At 50.7% G+C, this 19,684-nt stretch overlaps 1 protein-coding gene across 1 annotated transcript; it reads left to right on the top strand.

Annotated features, from left to right (window-relative positions):
* Positions 1 to 4,196: 4,196 nt before the first annotated feature.
* LOC140455396 (torsin-4A-like) lies at positions 4,197 to 16,119 on the top strand. The gene is made up of 2 exons (XM_072550202.1): positions 4,197 to 4,450; positions 12,748 to 16,119. Exon 2 carries the CDS (start codon positions 12,917 to 12,919, stop codon positions 14,096 to 14,098), a length of 1,182 nt encoding a protein of 393 aa, XP_072406303.1. The 5' UTR covers positions 4,197 to 4,450; positions 12,748 to 12,916; the 3' UTR covers positions 14,099 to 16,119.
* The last annotated feature ends 3,565 nt before the right edge of the window (positions 16,120 to 19,684 follow it).

Genomic DNA, 19,684 nt, shown 5'->3' on the forward strand with positions numbered 1-19,684 from the left:
TGTGTGTGTAGTGAGTGTAGAGTGTCTTAAGTCTGTGAGGGGGTGCATGTGTGAGTGTGGGAGTGTGTGTGCCTGTAAGGATGTGCGTGGGTGTCTGTGTGCGCGTCTGTGTATATGTGTGTCCGTGTGTACGTATGTGTGTGTGTGTGTGTATGTGTGTGTGTGTGTATAGTGCAATGGTGGTCACCTGTAATGAGACATGAACCCAAGGTCCCGATTGAGGCCCTCCCTATGGGTACCGAACTTAGCTATCAGTCTCTGCTCAGCCACTTTTCACTGCTGCCTGTCCCGAAGTCCACCTTGGAGGATGGTCACCTGAAGGTCCGAGGTCGAATGTCCCGGACCACTGAAGTGTTCCCCAACTGGGAGGGCACCCTCCTGTCTGTTGATTGTTGTGCAGTGCCCATTCATCCGTTGTCGTAGCCTTTGCTCAGTTTCACCAATGTACCATGCCTCCGGGCAACCTTGCCTGCAACGTATAAGATAGACAACTTTGGCTGAGTCACATGAGTACCTGCCATGTACAAGGTGGGAGGTGTCCCCATGCGTAATAGTGGTATCTATGTCCACACTCTGACACATCTTGCAGCGCCTACCGTGACAGGGCGGTATGGAGTTATCCTGAGAGCCGGGCAGCTTGCTACGAACAATGATCTGTTTGAGGTTTGGTGGTTGTTTAAAGCCAAGTAGTGGAGGTGTGGGGAAGGTCTTGACGAGGTGCTCATCCTCATTGATAATGTGTTGCAGGTCACAAAGAACATGGCGTAGTTTTTCAGCTCCTGGGAAATACTGAACAACGAAGGGTACTGCATAACCTACCGCATGCCTTCTTAACAACCCTATCAATCGTATTGAAGTTAACATTTCAATGGAATCACAGCATTTCTACAGTGTGGAAGCAGGCCATTCGGTCCATCGAGTCCACACCGACCCTCTGAAGAGTACCCCACCCAGACCCATCTATCGACCCTGTCTCTGTCACCCTGCATTTTCTCATATTCACTATTTCAGATTCTCTTAAATCTCGAGTATTGAACATGTTCAAGTTACGTGTGGTTAGATTCCTGGAGGTTTCATCGCGTGAACTCCCACTTTAACCTTCCCTGCCTGGTCGAACATTATTTTTGCCCACACTTGTAATATTTTTATGAGTCACCAGGTGTTCAGGGAACATTGAAAAAACACATGGGTCAGGCCATACACCTTTATCAGAACTGATAGCAGCCAGAGAAAAATAAACAGGTATTTCTGTTTAACAGGATGTGGTGGTGGAGGAAGAGGGGAGCGGGGCCCAGAGAGAGAAAAAGAGAGAGAGAGAGAGAGAGAAAGATGAAAAGGTAGGTAAGTAAACAAGGGAATTATGAATGTCAGTTCAAGACTGAAGAGAAGTTGAATAAATCCGTAATGAAAGCTGAGAGTAAGAGACAATGTGCTGAATAAAAGATTTACAAGAATAATGCCAGGGTTGGAGGGTTTGAACTACATGGAGAGGCTGAATAGGCTGGGGCAGTTTTCCCTGGAGCATCAGAGGCTGAAGGGTGACCTTATAGAGGTTTATAAAATCATGAGGGGCACGGATAGGATAAATAGGCAAGGTCTTTTCCCAGGGGTGGGGGAGTCCAGAATTAGGGGGCATAGATTTAGGGTAAAGGGGGGAAAGATATAAAAGAGACCTAAGGGGCAACTTTTTCACACAGAGGGTGGTGCATGTATGGAATGAGCTGCCAGAGGAAGTGGTGGAGGCTGGTACAATTACAGCATTTTAAAGGCATCTGGATGGGTATATGGATGGGAAGGGTTTGGAGGGATATGGGTCAAGTGCTGGCAAATGGGACTAGATTGGGTTGGGATATCTGGTCGGCATGGATGGGTTGGACCAAAGGGACTGTTTCCGTGCTGCACATCTCTATGACTCTATGTACTGCGATTAAAAAACAGAAAATGCTGGAAAAGTACAGCAGGTCTGGCTGCGTCTTATGGAGAGAAATCAGAGTTAATGTTTCAGGTCGAGTGACCTTTCCTCTGAGGATCGCTGGGAGCATGTTGGTTTCTAGGCAGAAGCTAGGTTGGGGGGGAGGGGGGGTGGGGAAGGAATCAACTATAAGTGGGGATAGAGCCTAAAGACAGAGAAAAACAGTTGGACAGACAAAGGAATTGACAACTATCTGGCTGGGACGGTAAATAGCTGTTAAGATTAGACCCCTTACAGTATTGAGAGAGGCTCTTTGGCCCAACAAGCCCACACCGACCCCCCTGAAGAGTAACCCACCCAAACCCACTCCCCTATCCTATATTTACTCCAAACACCATGAGCAACTTAGCATGGCCAATTCACCTGGCCGGGACACCTTGGAATTGTGGGAGGAAACCCGCGCAGACACAGAGAGAATGCGCAAACTCCACACAGATGGTCACCCATGGTGGGAATCAAACCCAGGTCCTGGGTACTGTGAGGCAGCAGTGCTAACCACTGTGCCAGCGTGCCACCCCATTAACAGATACTACGTGTGGCTAACAATCGGTCGTGCGTACTGCTAGCCTGTGGTATGAAGAAACAAAAGCAGAAATTGCTGGAAAAGCTCAGCCAGTTTGGCAGCATCAGTGAAGAGAAACCAGTGTTAAGGCTTCAGGTGTGGTGACCCTTCCTCAGAACAAGGTCTGGTGTGTTCGTGTGGAGTTGGGGTTGGTGGTGGGGGGTGGGGTGTGGGTGCGGCTAAGGACATGGGAGAGCCCAAGTTGTTGAACTCGATATTGAGTCCAGGAGGCTGCAAGGTCCCCAAGCAGAAAACGAGGTGCTGCTCTTCCAGCTTGTACTGAGCTTCACTGGAGCACTGCAGCAAGCCTGAGACAGATATGTTGGCCGGGGAACAGGGTGGGTTGTTGACAGGAAAAGGCAACGGGAAAGCTCAGGCTCTTGTTTGTGGGCAGGATGTAGATGATCTGAGAAGCAGTCACCCAGTTCATTTCCCCGGTGAGGACACCACATTGTGGGCAACGAATGCAGTAGACTAGGTAGTGAGCAGTGCAGGTAAGTCACTGCTTCACCTGACAGGAATGCTTGGGCCGAGAGTGTGGTGCCTGGAAAAGTACAGCAGGTCAGGCAGCGTCCGAGGAGCAGGAAGCACCTGATGAAGTCGATTCTCCTGCTCCTCGGATGCTGCCTGACCTGCTGTGCACGCTCTCAACACGCTCACGATCTCCAGGGTCTGCACCCCTCACGTTCTCCCAGGCACGTTTGGGCCCTTGAGGAGGGAGGAGGGAAATGGGCAGGGCTTCACACTTTCGGCGGTGACAGGGGAAGGTGCCTTGGGGCTCCATGGGGAGGGGGTGTGTTGGGAGTGAAGCAAGAGCGTCCTAAAGGGAACACTCCCTGGGGAAGGTGGCGAGGGAGGGGAAAGTGTCTCTGGCAGTGGGCATCTCGCGATGGTGGCGGGAATTGGCGGCTAACGATCCCTCTTGGGATAACAGGTTGGAGAGTGAGCAAGAACAGATTGACTCTGCTAAAACCAAAGGGTTTCAATAACAGGAACAGAGTCAGAGAGGGAAACGGGTGTCACCTCTACACTGCCTGAACTGTTCGTGACCTAACCCAGATTTGACAAGCTCTGCCATTGTTGTCTCTATCCACGTGGGTACCCAAACTCTGACATTCCCTCCGTCCATCTCGCTTGGCCTCCTTTGCAACAGGCCTTTGACCTAGCAACTGACTTGGCTCTCATGAATACTGGCTTGTGGCAGCTTCTGTTGATGCCTCACACTCCCCCTCTCCCATTTAGCTTCCCCTCTGCAATGCAGTGGGGTGGTTCCAACCAAGGACCCCAGGTACTGGGAAGAGCAAGAGGGAGACTCAGAGCTGACTGCATCCCAGTCTGCCTGTGCAGAGAGAGAGAGAGAGAAGGGAAAGGAAGAAATTGCTCAAGTTGTTCAGGGAAAGATAAAACCACTTCCCCAAAAAAATAGAGGCTACAGCCACTGTGGCGATAAACCATCTGCCGGAAAGCACAGTGCATCAGAAAGTTCGGAGCTATTTGTGAGAGGTGCACCAACTTTCTTCAGTGGCAAGAGGAAGTGGTGGAGGCTGGTACAATTGCAACATTTAGAAGGATGGGTACATAAACAGGAAGGGTTTAGATGGCTCTGGCCAAGTGGGACTGCATTGGGCTGGGATATGTGGTCGACTTGGACCGAAGGGTCTGTTTCTCTGACTCTCTGGGAGCCAAGAGGTCACGTCAGCTCCACCTGCGGCTGCACGATACGCCAGCAGCCCCTAGGAGGCGATCGAGGGACTGCCTTCAGACACTTCCAGACGCTGGAGGCTATTTGGGGTTGCAGCAAGGACCCTGGAACGAGGATCTCAGTAGCTGCAGCGGGCAGGCGAGGCTGCAGTCTGGGCGCCCTGCGGAGAGAGAGAGGGGGGAGAATGCGGAGTTCGAGACCACCGAAGAGCCAGGTGAGACTTGCAAAACAAAAAGAGGGGAAAGCTCTTGCCATACTTCGCCTTGCACTGTCTCAGGAACTCGCAAAAGAGTTGCTTGCAACCAGCTGAGGGGGGTGCTTTTTGTTTTGGGTTGATCTTGCAGCTCACACGGCGCACAGCAAGATCCCACGGGGGTTTCCGGGAATGTCCAATAGCTGGACCAGGCCATCGCACAGGTGGGGGTGGGAATTACTTAGACCCTACGTTTGGGAGTTTAATTTAAAAAAAAACATATTTCAAAAATACACTTTATGCGTTTAAAGCAAAACTTTGGTATGCATGCATAGTCAGAACGCAGTTCGGTTCTGCACAGTTCCATCTCCAGTAAACAAGCAAAACATTGGAGTTTGACTCTGTCCAGAATATCTCAGGCAAAAGATGGCACCTCAGACGAGACAGTACGCCCCCCACCCCCCAGTCCACCATTGAGAGTGGGCAACATTTGTTTATGTGTGTGCTCCACATTTAGTTCACTGTCCAAAAACGCGGGTATGGGATCCGAATCGTCGGCGACAATGTGAGAGACACAAGTGTGTTAACCAACCCAACTACAGTTATATTGTTGCTCAACCTCCTGTCTGTTGCAATAATGGCCAACTGATTAGAGTCATAGAGATGTACAGCATGGAAACAGACCCTTCGGTCCAACCCATCCATGCCGACAAGATTCCCCATCCCTATCTAGTCCCACCTGCCAGCACCCGGCCCATATCCCTCCAAACCCTTCCGATTCATATACCCATCCAGATGCCTCTTAAATGTTGCAATTGTACCAGCCTCCACCACTTCCTCTGGCGGCTCATTCCATACACGCACCATTCTTGGATCCTAAACCTCTCAAGTCTGATGACGCGAGCACATTGGAAGGTTTGTGGGGGAATAGATCGGCCCTGGTCCTCCAGTGTTTTGGTGGCTCAGTGGTTAGCACTGCTGTCTTGCAGCGCCAGGGACCTAGGTTCAACCCTAGCCTTGGTTGACTGTCTGTGTGGAGTTTGCTCTCGTTTCCTCCCATCAATCCAAAGATGTGTGGATTGGCTGTGCTATATTGCCCCTAGTATCTAGGGATGTGTAGGCTAGGTGCATTAGTTAGGGGCAAACGTAGGGTAGGGGATTGGGACAGTGTGGACTTGTTGGGCTGAAGTATGTTCCACTTGGGGTCTATGGACTCACTGGTGGTTTGAAGACTGGCTGGCAGGTTGGGGGCTGCTCTGATTCAAATGTTCAAAAAGAAGGAATTGCTTGGCCAGTTTCAGAGAAACCTGCTCCCCCAGTGGGGTTGGGAGCAATCAAGAAAGTGGCTCACACGTTTATTATTACAGTTAGGCCTTTTAGGAATGTAGGAATTGGGAGCGGGAGTAGGAAATTCAGCCTGTTCTGCTATTTAGCCTGATCGTGACTGATTTTATTCTGACCTCAAGTGCACTTTCAGCCTGTTCCCCATGAGCCGGTATCCCACTCTTCATCAGAAACATACCTATTTCATTTTTGAATCTATTTGAATGATTCTGCCTCTACCACAGTCCGAGGCAGTGCGTTCCACAGATTCCCAACCCTGTAAGAGGAGTAGTTTCTCCTCATCTCAGTTTTGAATCTTACTGCCTCTCTCTTCCTATATCTATGACCTCTTGTTCAAGACTGTCCCACAAGGAGGAACATCAGTTCAACCTTATCGATCCCCTTTCGCATTTTAGACCCTGTACCTCAGTGAGCTCTCCCCTCACTCTTCTGAGTATGTGAGTACAATGCAAGCCAAGATTCAGCAGAAATAGCCTTGTTCCCAATGGTCGTCTAGTAGATTGGAGTTTTCTATGGGTTGGCACAGTGGCTAGCACTGCTGCCTTACAGCACCAGGATCCCAGGTTCAATCCCAGCCTTGGGCAACTGTCTGTGTAGAGTTTGCATATTCTCTCTGTGTCTGCGTGGGTTTCCTCTGGGTGCTCTGGTTTCCTCCCACAGTCCAAAGATGTGCAGGTCAGGCGAATTGTGTCAAGTGCATTAGGCAGGGGTAAATGTGGGTTGGGGGAATGGGGCTGGGTGGGCTGCTGTTCGCAGGGTTGGTGTGGACTTGCTTGACCAAGGAGCCTGTTTCCATACTGTAGGGAATCTGATCATTCTATTTGCCTTTCTGATTATATGGGGAGAAAGTGAGGGCTGGAGATCAGAGCTGAAAATGTGTTGCTGGAAAACCGCAGCAGGTCAGGCAGCATCCACGGAACAGGAGAATCGATGTTTCGGGCATAAGCCCTTCTTCAGGAATGAGGAAAGTGTGTCCAGCAGGCTAAGATAAAAGGTAGGGAGGAGGGACTTGGGGGAGGGGCGTTGGAAATGCGATAGGTGGAAGGAGGCCAAGGTGAGGGTGATAGGCCGGAGTGGGGTGGGGGCGGAGAGGTCAGGAAGAAGATTGCAGGTTAGGAAGGTGGTGCTGAGTTCGAGGGATTTGTCTGAGACAAGGGGGGGGGAGGGGAAATGAGGAAACTGGGATTCGAGGGATTGATTATATGCACCTGCATACCTACTTTCTGAGATTCATACACAAGAACACCCTCTACGTTGACATATTTTGAATAGGCTTCCCATTTCATCAATAAGTTGTCCTTTTATTTTGCCAGCCACAACATATAATCTCCCACTTAGAGACATAGAGATGTACAGCACGGAAGCAGACCCTTCGGTCCAACCTGTCCATGCCGACCAGATATCCCAACCCAATCTAGTCCCACTTGCCAGCACTTGGCCCATATCGCTCCAATATCTTCCTATCCATGTACCCATCCAGATGCCTTTTAAATGTTGCAATTGTACCAGCCTCCACCACTTCCTCTGGCAGCTCATCCCATACACGCACCACCCTCTGTGTGGAAAAGTTGCCCCTTATATCCCTTTTCAATCTTTCAACCTCTCACCCTAAACCTCTGCCCCCTAATTCTGGACTCCCCGACCCCAGGAAACAGATCTTGTCTATTTACCCTATCCATGCCCCTCATGATTTTATAAACCTCTATAAGGTCACCCCCCAGCCTCCAAAGCTCCAGGGAAAACAGCCCCAGCCTGTTCAGTCTCTCCCTACAGTTCAAACCCTCCAACCCTGACAACATCCTTTTGAATTGTTTCTGAATCCTTTCAAGTTTCACAACAACCTCCTGATAGCAGGGAGACCAGAATTGCGCGCAATATTCCAAAAGTGGCCTAACCAATGTCCTGTTCAGCAGCAACATGACCTCCCAACTCCTGTACTCAATACTCTGACCAATAAAGGAAAGCATACCCAAACGCCTTCTTCACTATCTTATCTACCTGCAACTCTACTTTCAAGGAGATATGAACCTGCACTCCAAGGCCTCTTTGTTCAGCAACACTCCCTGGAACCTTACCATTAAGTGTATAAGTCCTGCTAAGATTTGCTTTCCCAAAATGCAGTACCTCACATGTATCTAAATTAAACTCCATCTGTCACTTCTCAGCCCACTGGCCCATCTGGTCAAGATCCTGTTGTAATCTGAGGTAACCCTCTTCGCTGTCCACTATACCTCCAATTTTGGTGTCATCTGCAAACTTACTAACCATACCTCCTATGTTCGCATCCAAACCATTTCCACCTGGCAGGTTCTGGAACATTCTCCTAACCTATCAACATCCATCCATAAACTCTTTATTATCTCCTCATCACAGTCTGCTTTCCCACCTATTAGTTGGTGGTTGATCGACGGCCGATGGTGCAAGTCAGGAATGGGCTGATTATGAGCAGGAAACGATCATTATTTCCCTCCAGCCTGCTCTATACGTCAATCAGACCGTGGCTTATCTGACTATCCCTTATACCTGCCCATTCCTGATAAGTTTTCGCCCCCTTTGCTGATCAAGAATCTACCTACCGCTGCCTTCGAAATGCTCAAGGACTCTGCTTCCCCCTGCCTTTTTAACCAGCACAGTCCAAAGACTCACCACAGGGGGGAAATAAAAATAGTCACCTCCTCTCTGCTTTAAATGAGGGACTCCTTATTTCGAAACAGTGGCTCCCACTTCAAAGTTCTTCCACACGGTAAACACCTTTCCCCATCTGTCCTGTCAAGACCTCTTGGGATCTCGAATCTTTTAATCAAGTCACCTCCTACTCTTATAAATGCCACTGGATCCAAGCTGAGACTTGTCTGTGGCGTTTTCGCAGAAGGCAGTGCGTCCTCCTTCTCGTTCCTCATGCTCCAAAGTTAGAGAGGGAGAAGTGCAATAATTTTTTTTGTTGCAAAAATATACGTTATTCATAAAAGATATACGCACACATTGTCAGAAATGTAGTTCGGTTCTGTACGGTAGCATATCAAGGAAACAAACAAACATTGGAGTTTGATTCATAGAGATGTACAGCACGGAAACAGACCCCTCAGTCCAACTCATCTGTGCCAACCAGATATCCTAACCCAATCTAGTCCCACTTAGAACTTAGGATCCTTACAGTGTGGAAACAGGCCCAACAAGACCCACGCCAACCTTCCGACGAGTATCCCACCCAAACCCGTTCCCCATTATTCTACATTTACCCCTGACTAATGCCCCTAACCCTACACACCCCTGAACACTGGGCAATTTAGCATGGCCAATTCACCCTAACCTGCACTTCTTTGGACTGTGGAAGGAAACCAGAGCAACCCACACCGGCATAGGGAGAACGTGCAAACTCCCACAGAGAGTTGCCCTAGGGTGGAATCGAACCCGGGTCCCTGGCACCGTGAGCCAGTAGTGCTAACCACTGAGCCACCATGCCAGGATTTGACTCATATCCGTCTGACTCTATCCGATAGACAAACCAAAGGCACCTCTTGTACAAGGTTATATTTACACGTAGTCAAGGTGCCTGGAGAGTCTGGTAACTGGACAGAGCTCCAGTTTAACTTCAGACAGACCTGAGACAGTGGGCTTTCTCCACTGCGCTTGGCTGGCCCAAGCTTGACTGTATCCCTGAGCACCTCGTCCTGGATCATGGGACAGGCCCGTCTGCAACACTTGACTGAGGTCAACACCTCATTCTAGAAGACCTGCCAGTTTCAGGCAGACCAGAGAGCATCTTTCACCAACGTTGCCGGCCCCAAATCCCACCGGTTTCACCTCGCGCCAGGAGTCACAAAACAGGTGGCTACCCCGTTGGTGGGTCGAGAGTGTGGTGCTGGAAAAGCACAGGAGAACCGGTGTTTCGGGCATAATCTGTTCATCAGGTATGGCTCCTGATGAAGGGCTTATGCCCAAAACGTCGACCCTCCTGCTCCTCGGATGCTGCCTGACCAGCTGTGCTTTTCCAGCGCCATGCTCTCGAATCTGACTCTCCAGCATCTGCACTCCTCACTTTCTCCTGGCTATCCTGTTCGTGTGTGCTTATGAAGACCTGACAGACGTCGCTTCTGAATTCCTGCTGTTTCTAGTCGGAATGAAGGAACCAGGCCATTTCTTTGGCAGAATTCCCTCTTGCCCTCTGCAACTCGGAGCCGTGCCCAAGGATTGCCAGATGGTGGAGTGGGCACCTGAAAACTTCCTGCAAATGCCCCATTTGCAGGATTTGTTGGGGGGGAGGGAAGAATAATGTTGGAGTGACAATACCTGATGACCCAGCCCCTCACGGGGGGGGGACAGAGAGGAACTCTCAAAAACTTCTGACCCAGACAACGGAGCAGTTTGGAAGGCAAATGTGCTGAAGAAGGGTTTTGCATAATATTACGTCCCAGTTTGATCTTCTCTCCAAAGTGAGGATGCATTCACCTTAGACACTGTGCAAGAAAAGATCTCTCAAACGTATCCCAGGAAGTAACTGCTTTTCTGGAAGGATTGATTGTTTGGAATAAGCTTTCTCGAGCTGATAAGAATGAGAGGTGATCTTATAGAGTCCCTCGAGTGTGGGAGGAGGCCATTGAGTCTACACCGCCCGACCAAAGAGCATCCCACCCAGACCTCTTCCCCCTATTTCCTATGTCTAATCCACCTAGCCCACACATCCCAGGACACCTTGGGCAATCCACCCGACCTGGACTGTGGGAGGAAACCAGGCCCTCAGAGAAAGCCCATGCAGACCTGGGGAGAGATTGCAAACTCCACACAGATAGTTGCCCGAGGTGGGGGGTGGGGGGGGAATCGAAAGTGGGTCCCTGGTGCTGCGCTAACTACTGAGCTACCTGTTTTTGAAATGGTCCAAGTTCTCAGAAGGGCTGGGGCAGCTGACTCCCTCTCGGCTGGAGAATTAAGATCAAGGGGTTATAAACTCAGGGTAGGAGGCTGGTCAATTGGGGTTGAGGTGAGGAGACCGAACGTCCTTCTCTTGCTCCTACTTATGTTGATGTGTCAAAGGCATTTTCCGATCAACTTGTTCAGCGATGCTTTTACACGGTGGCCCAGTGGTTAGCACTGCTGCCCCCCCAGCGCCAGAAACCTGGGTTCAATTCCCACCTCAGATGACTGTCTGTGTGGAGTTTGCACATTCTCCCCGTGTCTGCGTGGGTTTCCTCCGGGTGCTCCGGTTTCCTCCCACAGTCCAAAAATGTGCAGGTTAGGTGAATTGGCCGTGCTAAATTGCCCATAGTGTTAGGTGAAGGGGTAAATGTAAGGGAATGGGTCTGGGTGGGTTGCACTTCGGCGGGTTAGTGTGGACTTGTTGGGCCGAAGGGCCTGTTTCCACACTGTAAGGAATCTAATCACCTCTGGAGCAGGAGGAACCTGAATCTGGGGCCGATGGAGAGCCCCTTATAACTTATCTGAAATGTCCTCTTGGTGAAGTCTTTGTCGTTAACTCTTACAACAGACGTGGAGAACACTAGAGAAACTCAGCAGGTCTGGCTGCATCTGTGCAGAGAGAGAGAGAGAAAGAGAGAGGAATAGATTTAACATTTTTGAGCCTGATTTGACTTCTCCAGAACAGACTCTTCTGCAGATGTTATTGCCGGATCTGAAATGCTATTACTGCGGAAAGGCAGCAAATATAATCGAAGACCCCTCCCACCCCGGTTATAATCTCTCCCAACCTGTTACAGAAGCTTACGGCCGACTGCCTGCCCCTCTTCCGGGGTTACGTTAGAGCCCGGGTGTCCTTGGAGAGGGAGCACGCGGTGTCCACCAACACCCTGGCATTGTTCAGGGAGAGGTGGGCACTGCAGGGAGTGGAGTGCATTATTTCCCCTCCAACTCTATTTTGATTTAACCCCTGCCCTCCCCTTCACTGTTTGATCACACAGCGTTGCCCTTTGATGTGAAGGGCACTGCTCGTCACTGGCCACTCGGGTGTTTCCTTTCTTCCTGGTGGTGTACACACTTGTTGTTTTTCACTTCAAACAAAAATAACCAGGAGAAGGAGGGCACTGCTTGAAAAAAAAAGGTTCAGCAGCTTAAACACATGCACCAACAGATTCAAGAACAGCTTCTTCCCTGCTGTTGTTAAAGTTCAGAATGGAACTGTCAAATTTCAAATCTTGCTTTTTGTGCACCTTCTGTGTATTCCTTGCTCTGTTCTATCGCCCAATGATCTTTCTACGGTGTGTTACTGCATGAAAAACAAAACTTGTCACTGTAATTATGTACACGGGGCGATAATAAATCAAATCAATACTTTGATTTCTCTCTCCAACAGATGGTACCAGACCTGCTGTGTTTCTCCAGCCTTTGCTCCCTTTGTTTCAGATCTCCGGTACCCGCGGTCTACTTTTTTTGTTCCCTTCATTATCTTTCTTCATGCCTTTGATTCTTAACCATCCCCATTTCTACCTCCGGAGCAGGCAGGTGGAGCCAGTTTAGTTTGGGATTGTAGTCAGCATGGACTGGTTGGGCCGAAGGGTCTGATTCTGTGACGTGGGGGTGCCAGTGTTGGACTGGGGTGGACAAGGTCAGAAGTTGCACGACGCCGGGTTATAGTCGGGCAGGTTTATTTGAAATCACAAGCTTTCGGAGCGCTGCTCCTTCGTCAGGTGAAGGGGCAGCCTGGTGAAAGCGTGCGAGTTTTTCATAAACCCGTCAGACTCCAACTTTGCAAAATCCTGCAGGTGCTGGCACCTGTACTAAAAGCAACAAATGCTGGAGATCACAGCTGGTCAGGCAGTGTCTGTGGAGAGAGAGAGAGAGCAAGTCTAGGTGACGCTTAAGACTCGAAATGTCAGCATGCTCTCTCTACTGGGATGCTGCCTGACCCACTGTGATCTCCAGTGTGCTTTAGAGTCATCGAGAGTCAATGTTAGCTTGCTCTCTCTACACGGATGCTGCCTGACCCACTGTGATCTCCAACATTCTTTTTGTTTTGCCTTCAGGACTGTAACCCGGTGTGACTTCTGACTCCTTGCCAACTGATTCCATCTGATTTATCGTCGTGCCCACACGCGGTGCAAAGTTCCAGTCTGCCAGGGGTCCGTACAGACTCTTTCCCTTCCTCGAAGGCACGTCCCGCGGGGGGGGGGGGGAGTCGGCCGGGTGGAGGCGATGGAAAGCGGGCCGCCGGAGAGTGCCCCCGAGTGCCGGCTCTTGCACCTGACGGCCAAGGTGCGGCTGGCCCACCGGATGATGCGGGGCAAGGGCCTGCGGAGGGCGCCGTCCTCCCGCACCTTGGGCTGGGTGCGGGCGGATGGGGGGCAGCGCCAGCCCCCTGGCAGGAAGAGGGCGGCGGGGCGTAAGGCCCAGGGCCGGAGGCCTGCGCGGCGTTGCTCTGGCTGGTGGTGGTGGTGGCGGTGGTGGACGTGCCTGGACGCCGAGAGCCGGGCGGTCTACCTGCTGTACCTGCTGTGCCTGACGGTGGCGCTGCAGGTCTACAACGCCTACGAGAACCTGGACGACCAGCTCCTGGCCTACGACGTGGAGGAGCTGGAGAAGACGCTGCACCGGGAGCTGCTAGGCCAGACGCTGGCCATCAACAGGCTGACAGGGCTGCTGCGGGCCTACCTGGCCACATACATCCACCGGGGGCCCCTCTTCCTCTCCATCCACGGCCCGGCCGGTGTGGGCAAGAGCCACCTGGTGAGGCTGGTGGCCAAGCACTTCAGCTTCCAGCTAGGCCCCGGCCTGGTGCTGCTGCATTCGGTCAGGTACCAGCAGCAGCTGCAGTCCCCCGGGGGGCACTCCGGCCTGGCTGCCCACGTCTCGGACGTCCTGTCCCGGGCGCTGGCTGCCCGCCGGGTCCCGGTGCTGCTCTTCGACGAGCTGGAGTTGGCTCCCCCGGGCCTGTTGACCCTGCTGGGCGGCCTGCTGAGCTCCAACCGCACAGCCGGAGCCGTCTACATCGCCGTCAGCCGGCTGGGACAAGAGCGCATTGTGCGGTCCTTTCGGGCCCGGGCCGGAGGGGGCGGGCACCGGTGCCTGCAGAGGGTCAGCAAGGAGCTGGAGGGGCTGATGGGCCGGCTGCACCCGTTATGGAGGCTGGCGCCCCACGTCATCCCCCTGGTCCCCTTGGACCGGGCCCACGTGGCGAGCTGCTTCGAGCAGCTGATGGACCGGGAGGGGCTCTACCCACAGCCACATCGAGCCAAGGCCCTGGCCGACGGCCTGGCCTACTATCGGGCTGGCCAGCGGCTCTACGCCCTGCGGGGCTGCAGCCAATCCCTGGCCATGGTCAGGCAGCTGGCCCAGGAGAGGCGGCCAGCGCATCTCGGGAAGGCAGTCAGCCCCTGACACCAACAACACGAAGGGGCGGATCCACTCCCCACCCTCAACCGTTCCTCAGTGCCCACCGGCCATCCTGCCCCTGCCACTTGAGGGTACGGCTGATATTCACACTTCTGTTCTGCCCACCTCCTCACCCCTTCCACGAGCTGGTCAGCGCTTCTGATGACCAATAGATATCTCCAACCCAACACAGCTCTCCCTTCTCTCTCCCTCTCTCTCTGTCTCTCTCCTCCTCTCCCCCCTACTGTCACATACACACTCGCGCACACTCACACTCTCACACACACTCACTCACTCTCTCACACACTCACTCGCACTCACACACTCTCTCACGTATGCACACTCGAGTGCACACGCACTCACACCCACACATTCACACTCACACACTCTCATGTACACACACATGCACTCACTCACACACACACTAACGCATACACATACACACACACACACACACTCTCGTGCACGGACAAACTCCCACGCACACTCTCTCACAAAGACACGCACACTCACTCACAGATGCTCACGGAAACAGACCCTTCGGTCCAACCAGTCCATGCTGACCATAATCCCAAACTAAACTAGTGCCACCTGCCTGCTCCTGGCCCATCTCCCTCCAAACATTTTGTTTCGTGTACTTATCCAAATCTCTTCTGAAAGTTGTAACTGTACCCTCACCCACCATACAAGCACGCACACACGCACTCACTCACTCACATACACACATGCATATGCTGTCATGCACGCACTCTCATGCTCTCACACTTATAAACTCTCACACTCACGCACTTTCACACTCACGCACCCTTACACTCACACTCCCACTCACATGCACTGTTACACACATGCACTCGCACGCACACACACACATTCTTACACGCACTCTCACACTCACAGGCATTCTCACACTCACGTACTCTCGCACTCTCATTCTCACACACACACACACTCTAACACTCATGCACTCACACGCACTGTCACACACATGCACTCGCGCGCGCACACACTTTCACACACACGCACTCTCAAACACACACACTCCCACACGTAGGATCACGCGCGCGCACACACCCGCGCACTCTCACACTCGCATGCACTCTCTCGTGCACACTCTGTCCCTCGCACACTCTCGCTTTTGCAATACTCTCTCTCATGCACACTCTGTCCCTTGCGCACACTCTCGCTTCTGCACACACTCTCTTGCACACATGAACGTGCACACACGGACACGTGCACACACTCACACACTCATTCATACACATACTTCCTCAAATGGAATCAAAGACCTGTGTGCGCACACATGTATACATGCACACACACACACGCATCTTCGTCCATGTGAATGCACTCACAAACACTCACTGTCTCCCAGTGCCAGAGAGGCATATGATAGTGTCTGACCCACTGTCCCACCCAGTCCCAGAGGGAGGAGGGGGGGAAAGGATAGTGTCTGACCCACTGTCCCACCCAGTCCCAGAGGGAGGAGGGGGGGAAAGGACAGTGTCTGACCCACTGTCCCACCCAGTCCCAGAGGGAGGGAGGGGGAACGGACAGTGTCTGACCCACTGTCTCACCCAGTCCCAGAGGGAGGGAGGGGGAATGGACAGTGTCTGACCCACTGTCCCAAACAGTCCCAGAGGGAGAGGGGGAAAGGATATTATCTGACCCACTGTCCCACCCAGTCCGAGGATGGATAGTAAAATGTACTGTTTGATCCACTGCCCTATTTCTAGGACTTTGTTGTCTTTCAGAGAAGTGACACTGCCAAGACCAGCAGCTATTAACTAGCCCTTTGCCCTTGCGACACACCATGTTACATTACTCATTGTTTCAATTCAATTCCCTTTAAATGTTTCAGTCATTTTTAACATTTCTTCGGTGAGATAGTGATATCTGTAACTGATATGAAGATAATTGTGAAACGAGTGACGATATAAATTTTCCTTCTCGTGATGTTTGATTTTTACTGAACTGGGAATGTGCCCGCATTGAATTTCCAAATGACCAATAAAAGTTGAATTGAATAATGGACTTACGTCATGAAGAGAGGCTGAACACGTTGGGCCTCTCTCCCTGGGGTTTCGAAGATTGAGCCATGATCTGCCTGAAACATTCAAGATCTTGAGGGGACTGGCTTGGGTGGATACAGAGTGGAGGTTTAAGATTAAAACCAGAGGACACAGCTTCAAGCTAAGAACTGTTGTGACTGCAGTGGATATTGTTGTTGGACGAGCCAAATCCCAGGCTGAGGCCTGGCTTGATAGATCATGTTTTCTTTTCCTTGTTTTAATGACGTAAACTTTCACTGAAATACAAAATGCTACAGGTCTGGTTTTAACAATAGAAGTTTCCAAACAAAAGTAGAATGAGCCAAACTATTTACAAATAACACCAGTTTAAAGGTTACATGATAAAGCACATTCCCCTTAATCTTAACAGTACCTTTATACATGACACAAAAGCCAGATAGACTTCTCTGTCATATCTATAGAATTTAACTGATGCTTCACTTGACAATCTGATACCCTTTTCCTTGAGACTTCAGGTTAGATGTTCTCTGCTTCGAAACGAAATTCTGCTCAGGGTTGTCCATACACTTCTGGTCTGGAACTTACAAAGTATGGTGAGGTAGCCAATTTCTTACCGATTCTAAACTGCCTCCTTCCTCAGGAGAAACTATCTCACACATGCGCCATCATCCAGGACTTTTCCAAATCTGGATGGAACAGTTCTAAGCCGTCGGGTCTCCCCCCAGCAAAGGCTCATTCGGGAACCACCGAACAAAATCTGAACTGGTTACTTTATTCATAGACATTTACAGTACAGAGGGAGGCCATTGTGCCCAATGCTCGACAAAGGGATGACTATGCTAATCTCGTTTACCAGCTCTCGACCTGGAGGCTGTGGCAATGCAATTGAGAATCCCAACATTGCTTAAATATTGGAAAGGTTGTGACTCAATCACCTTCTCAGGCAGTGAGTTCCGGACTCCTGTGGGTGGAAATGTTTCTTCTCAACTCTCTCCTTCACCTTCTCCCACTCATCCGGGCAAGTGGGGATTTTTCCATCACACTGGAGGGTTTGGGGAGTCAGGAGATGCGCCTTTCTAGCCTCTGACCTGATTTTGCAGCCACTACTAATTCAGTTTCTGGTGTTGGTAGTAGGGGATTCAGCGACGGTCATGCCATTGAGTGTCAAAGCTCAGTTTCTCTGTCGTTCGAGGTGATCATCGCCTGACTCTTGTATGTGATGTGCCGCTCCTGAATGTTGACCAGGACTGCCTCAGTATCTGACGAGTCGCGAATGGCACTGAACGCCATGTGTCCTCTTCCCACCTTACATTGGAGATGTTTAGGCCTGGAACACTACCCTGCAGGAATACCCTGGATGGCAAATTATGGAAGAACGCTACCAGAGAAGAGGGACATCCTGCCTTATGTGCCCATGCCAGCTCTCTGCAGCTAGTCCCACACTGTAGGCCAATGGGAGCTAATTGGATTTGATCTGTTTTTCTGTGGGCAGGGACATCTCTGGCCAATTTTCCACATAAAGATGTAAATGTACTGGGACAGTTTGGCTACTTCTGTAATGTACATCTTCAGTTCGACAGCTGGGATACTGTCAAAGCATATGTGCTTGGCTGAAGATGTTAGGATTAGAGTCCCGACAGTATGGAAACAGGCCATTAGGCCCAACCAGTCTCCACCTCTGAAGAGTATCCCACCCAGACCGATTCCCCTACACCAATTATTCTAGATTCCACCTAATTCATGCACCTAACCTATACATCCCTGAACATGACTGGGCAATTTTGCATTGGTCAATCCACCCTAACTTGCACTGTGAGAGGAAACCCATACAGACATGGGGAGAATGTGCAAACTCCACACAGAGGCTGGGATCGAACCCGGATCCATGGCGCTGTGAGGTAGTAGTGCTAACCACTGAGCCACCCTCAATGGCGTCCCTTGATCTCACGTGGGGTGGATCAACTGGGTTGCAGACTAGCACCTGTAATGCTGGGGAGGCCAGGAGAAGGCCGAGGTGAATTGTCCACTGGGTACTCCTGGCTGGAGACCATGCAGCTTTCGACGTATCCATGAGGATACGGATGTGCGTAAAGATTTTGATCATAGAACCACTTCGTGGGCTTCTATATCGGTTCGAACTTCGGGCTTTACCTTAGCCGTCTTTTCAAACGATCCGGTTCGATTTTTCTTGTCTGCTGGCGGAGAGATTGGGCAGCGCAAGAATAGTCACAGCATCCGTCCCTGTGAGAGACCGGTTTATCTGATAATCAAAGGCGTTAGTTTATCTGACACAAAACAGCCACACTTGTCATGACTGCACCCTACACAGTTCACAGCCTCTTCAAGCAGCTTTGAAGGGACAGACAAGTTTAGGTCAACAGTTCATTGCAGCTTCTTTATCTCGATATTTCCGTCTCTGAATTAGATTTTGCTGATGCATTTTTCTAACCACTTCAATAACAAAAGGATGCCTTATTCTAAAGGACAGAATTCGATCTCTTTACTTGAAGCATTTGTAGTTACTGGTAATACTCATTAGGGGAGATGGAATGTTGTTTGTGTCCCAGTGTATACATAAGGCTCTGCATTAGCTCACAATGTAATGTAGCCTCAAACATCCTTTGTCTCACTCTACCTGGCAATTATTTTTATTCATGACTGGAATGTGACTAGGCCTGCACTTATTACCCTCCCTAATCATCCCGGAGAGAGTGGTGAGCTGTCAAATATAATCGAACGTTTCGCTTGGTCAATTCTACTCGACCTATGAATATTGTTTGTGTGACTGGAGCCCGGTGGGTCACAGTGCTGGGTCCCTTATTGTTGGCGATGTTTCTCAGTGATCCAGGTGGGAATATGGGTAGGGTGACAAGTTAGCTTGCAGGTGACATGAAGGTTAGATTAGATTCCCTACAGTATGGAAACAGGCCCTTCAGCCTGTAGGACTTTGGCTCAATCTACCAACTTACTTTCTTCTATGTGTGAGCCCAGTCCTGCGTGTTCTTTTAAATGAAGCAATAGGAGAAGATATTCAGTCTCACATTCTTAATTTGTTTTAAACAGTAAGTCGATAAAGCATTCAGAGCTCTGGGTCTAAACCTTTTTGCCCTGACAAACTACAAAGTGTGCCAGTTCAAAAAGTAAGATCCCGTTCTGTCCCTGACCCAGTCTTTTATACAATAAAAAATGTCCTACAAACACTGAGGTAGAATTATCTTCTGATTGGCTATTGATCTGACTCCATTCTCTGCCTCCTCACATTCCCGAGTGTGCGACCCCACGTGACCTTCTTTTGCCCGCGAAACGGAGCATCACGTGACCTCCTTGGCCCACAAAACGGAACGTCACATGACCGCTCCGTACTCTTTTGGGGCGCGAAACAGAGTATCACGTGACCTCCCCGCACACCTCCGACGCATGCAAGAGTATCACATGACCTTGCTCTGCAACGGAGCGGAGCACCACGTGACCTTGATCTGCGCGCGCGCATAACGGAGCATCCCCAAAGACTTCTGAATGCCGAGTATATTTACACTCGCAGCCAACATATATTTACAAGCCC

The sequence above is a fragment of the Chiloscyllium punctatum genome, chromosome 30 (assembly GCF_047496795.1).
Source record: "Chiloscyllium punctatum isolate Juve2018m chromosome 30, sChiPun1.3, whole genome shotgun sequence".
NCBI lineage: Eukaryota > Metazoa > Chordata > Chondrichthyes > Orectolobiformes > Hemiscylliidae > Chiloscyllium > Chiloscyllium punctatum.

What these genes read in the sequence shown, in the direction of transcription:
- LOC140455396 (XM_072550202.1), top strand. Translation starts at nt 12,917, where the DNA reads ATGGAAAGCGGGCCGCCGGAGAGTGCCCCCGAGTGCCGGCTCTTGCAC.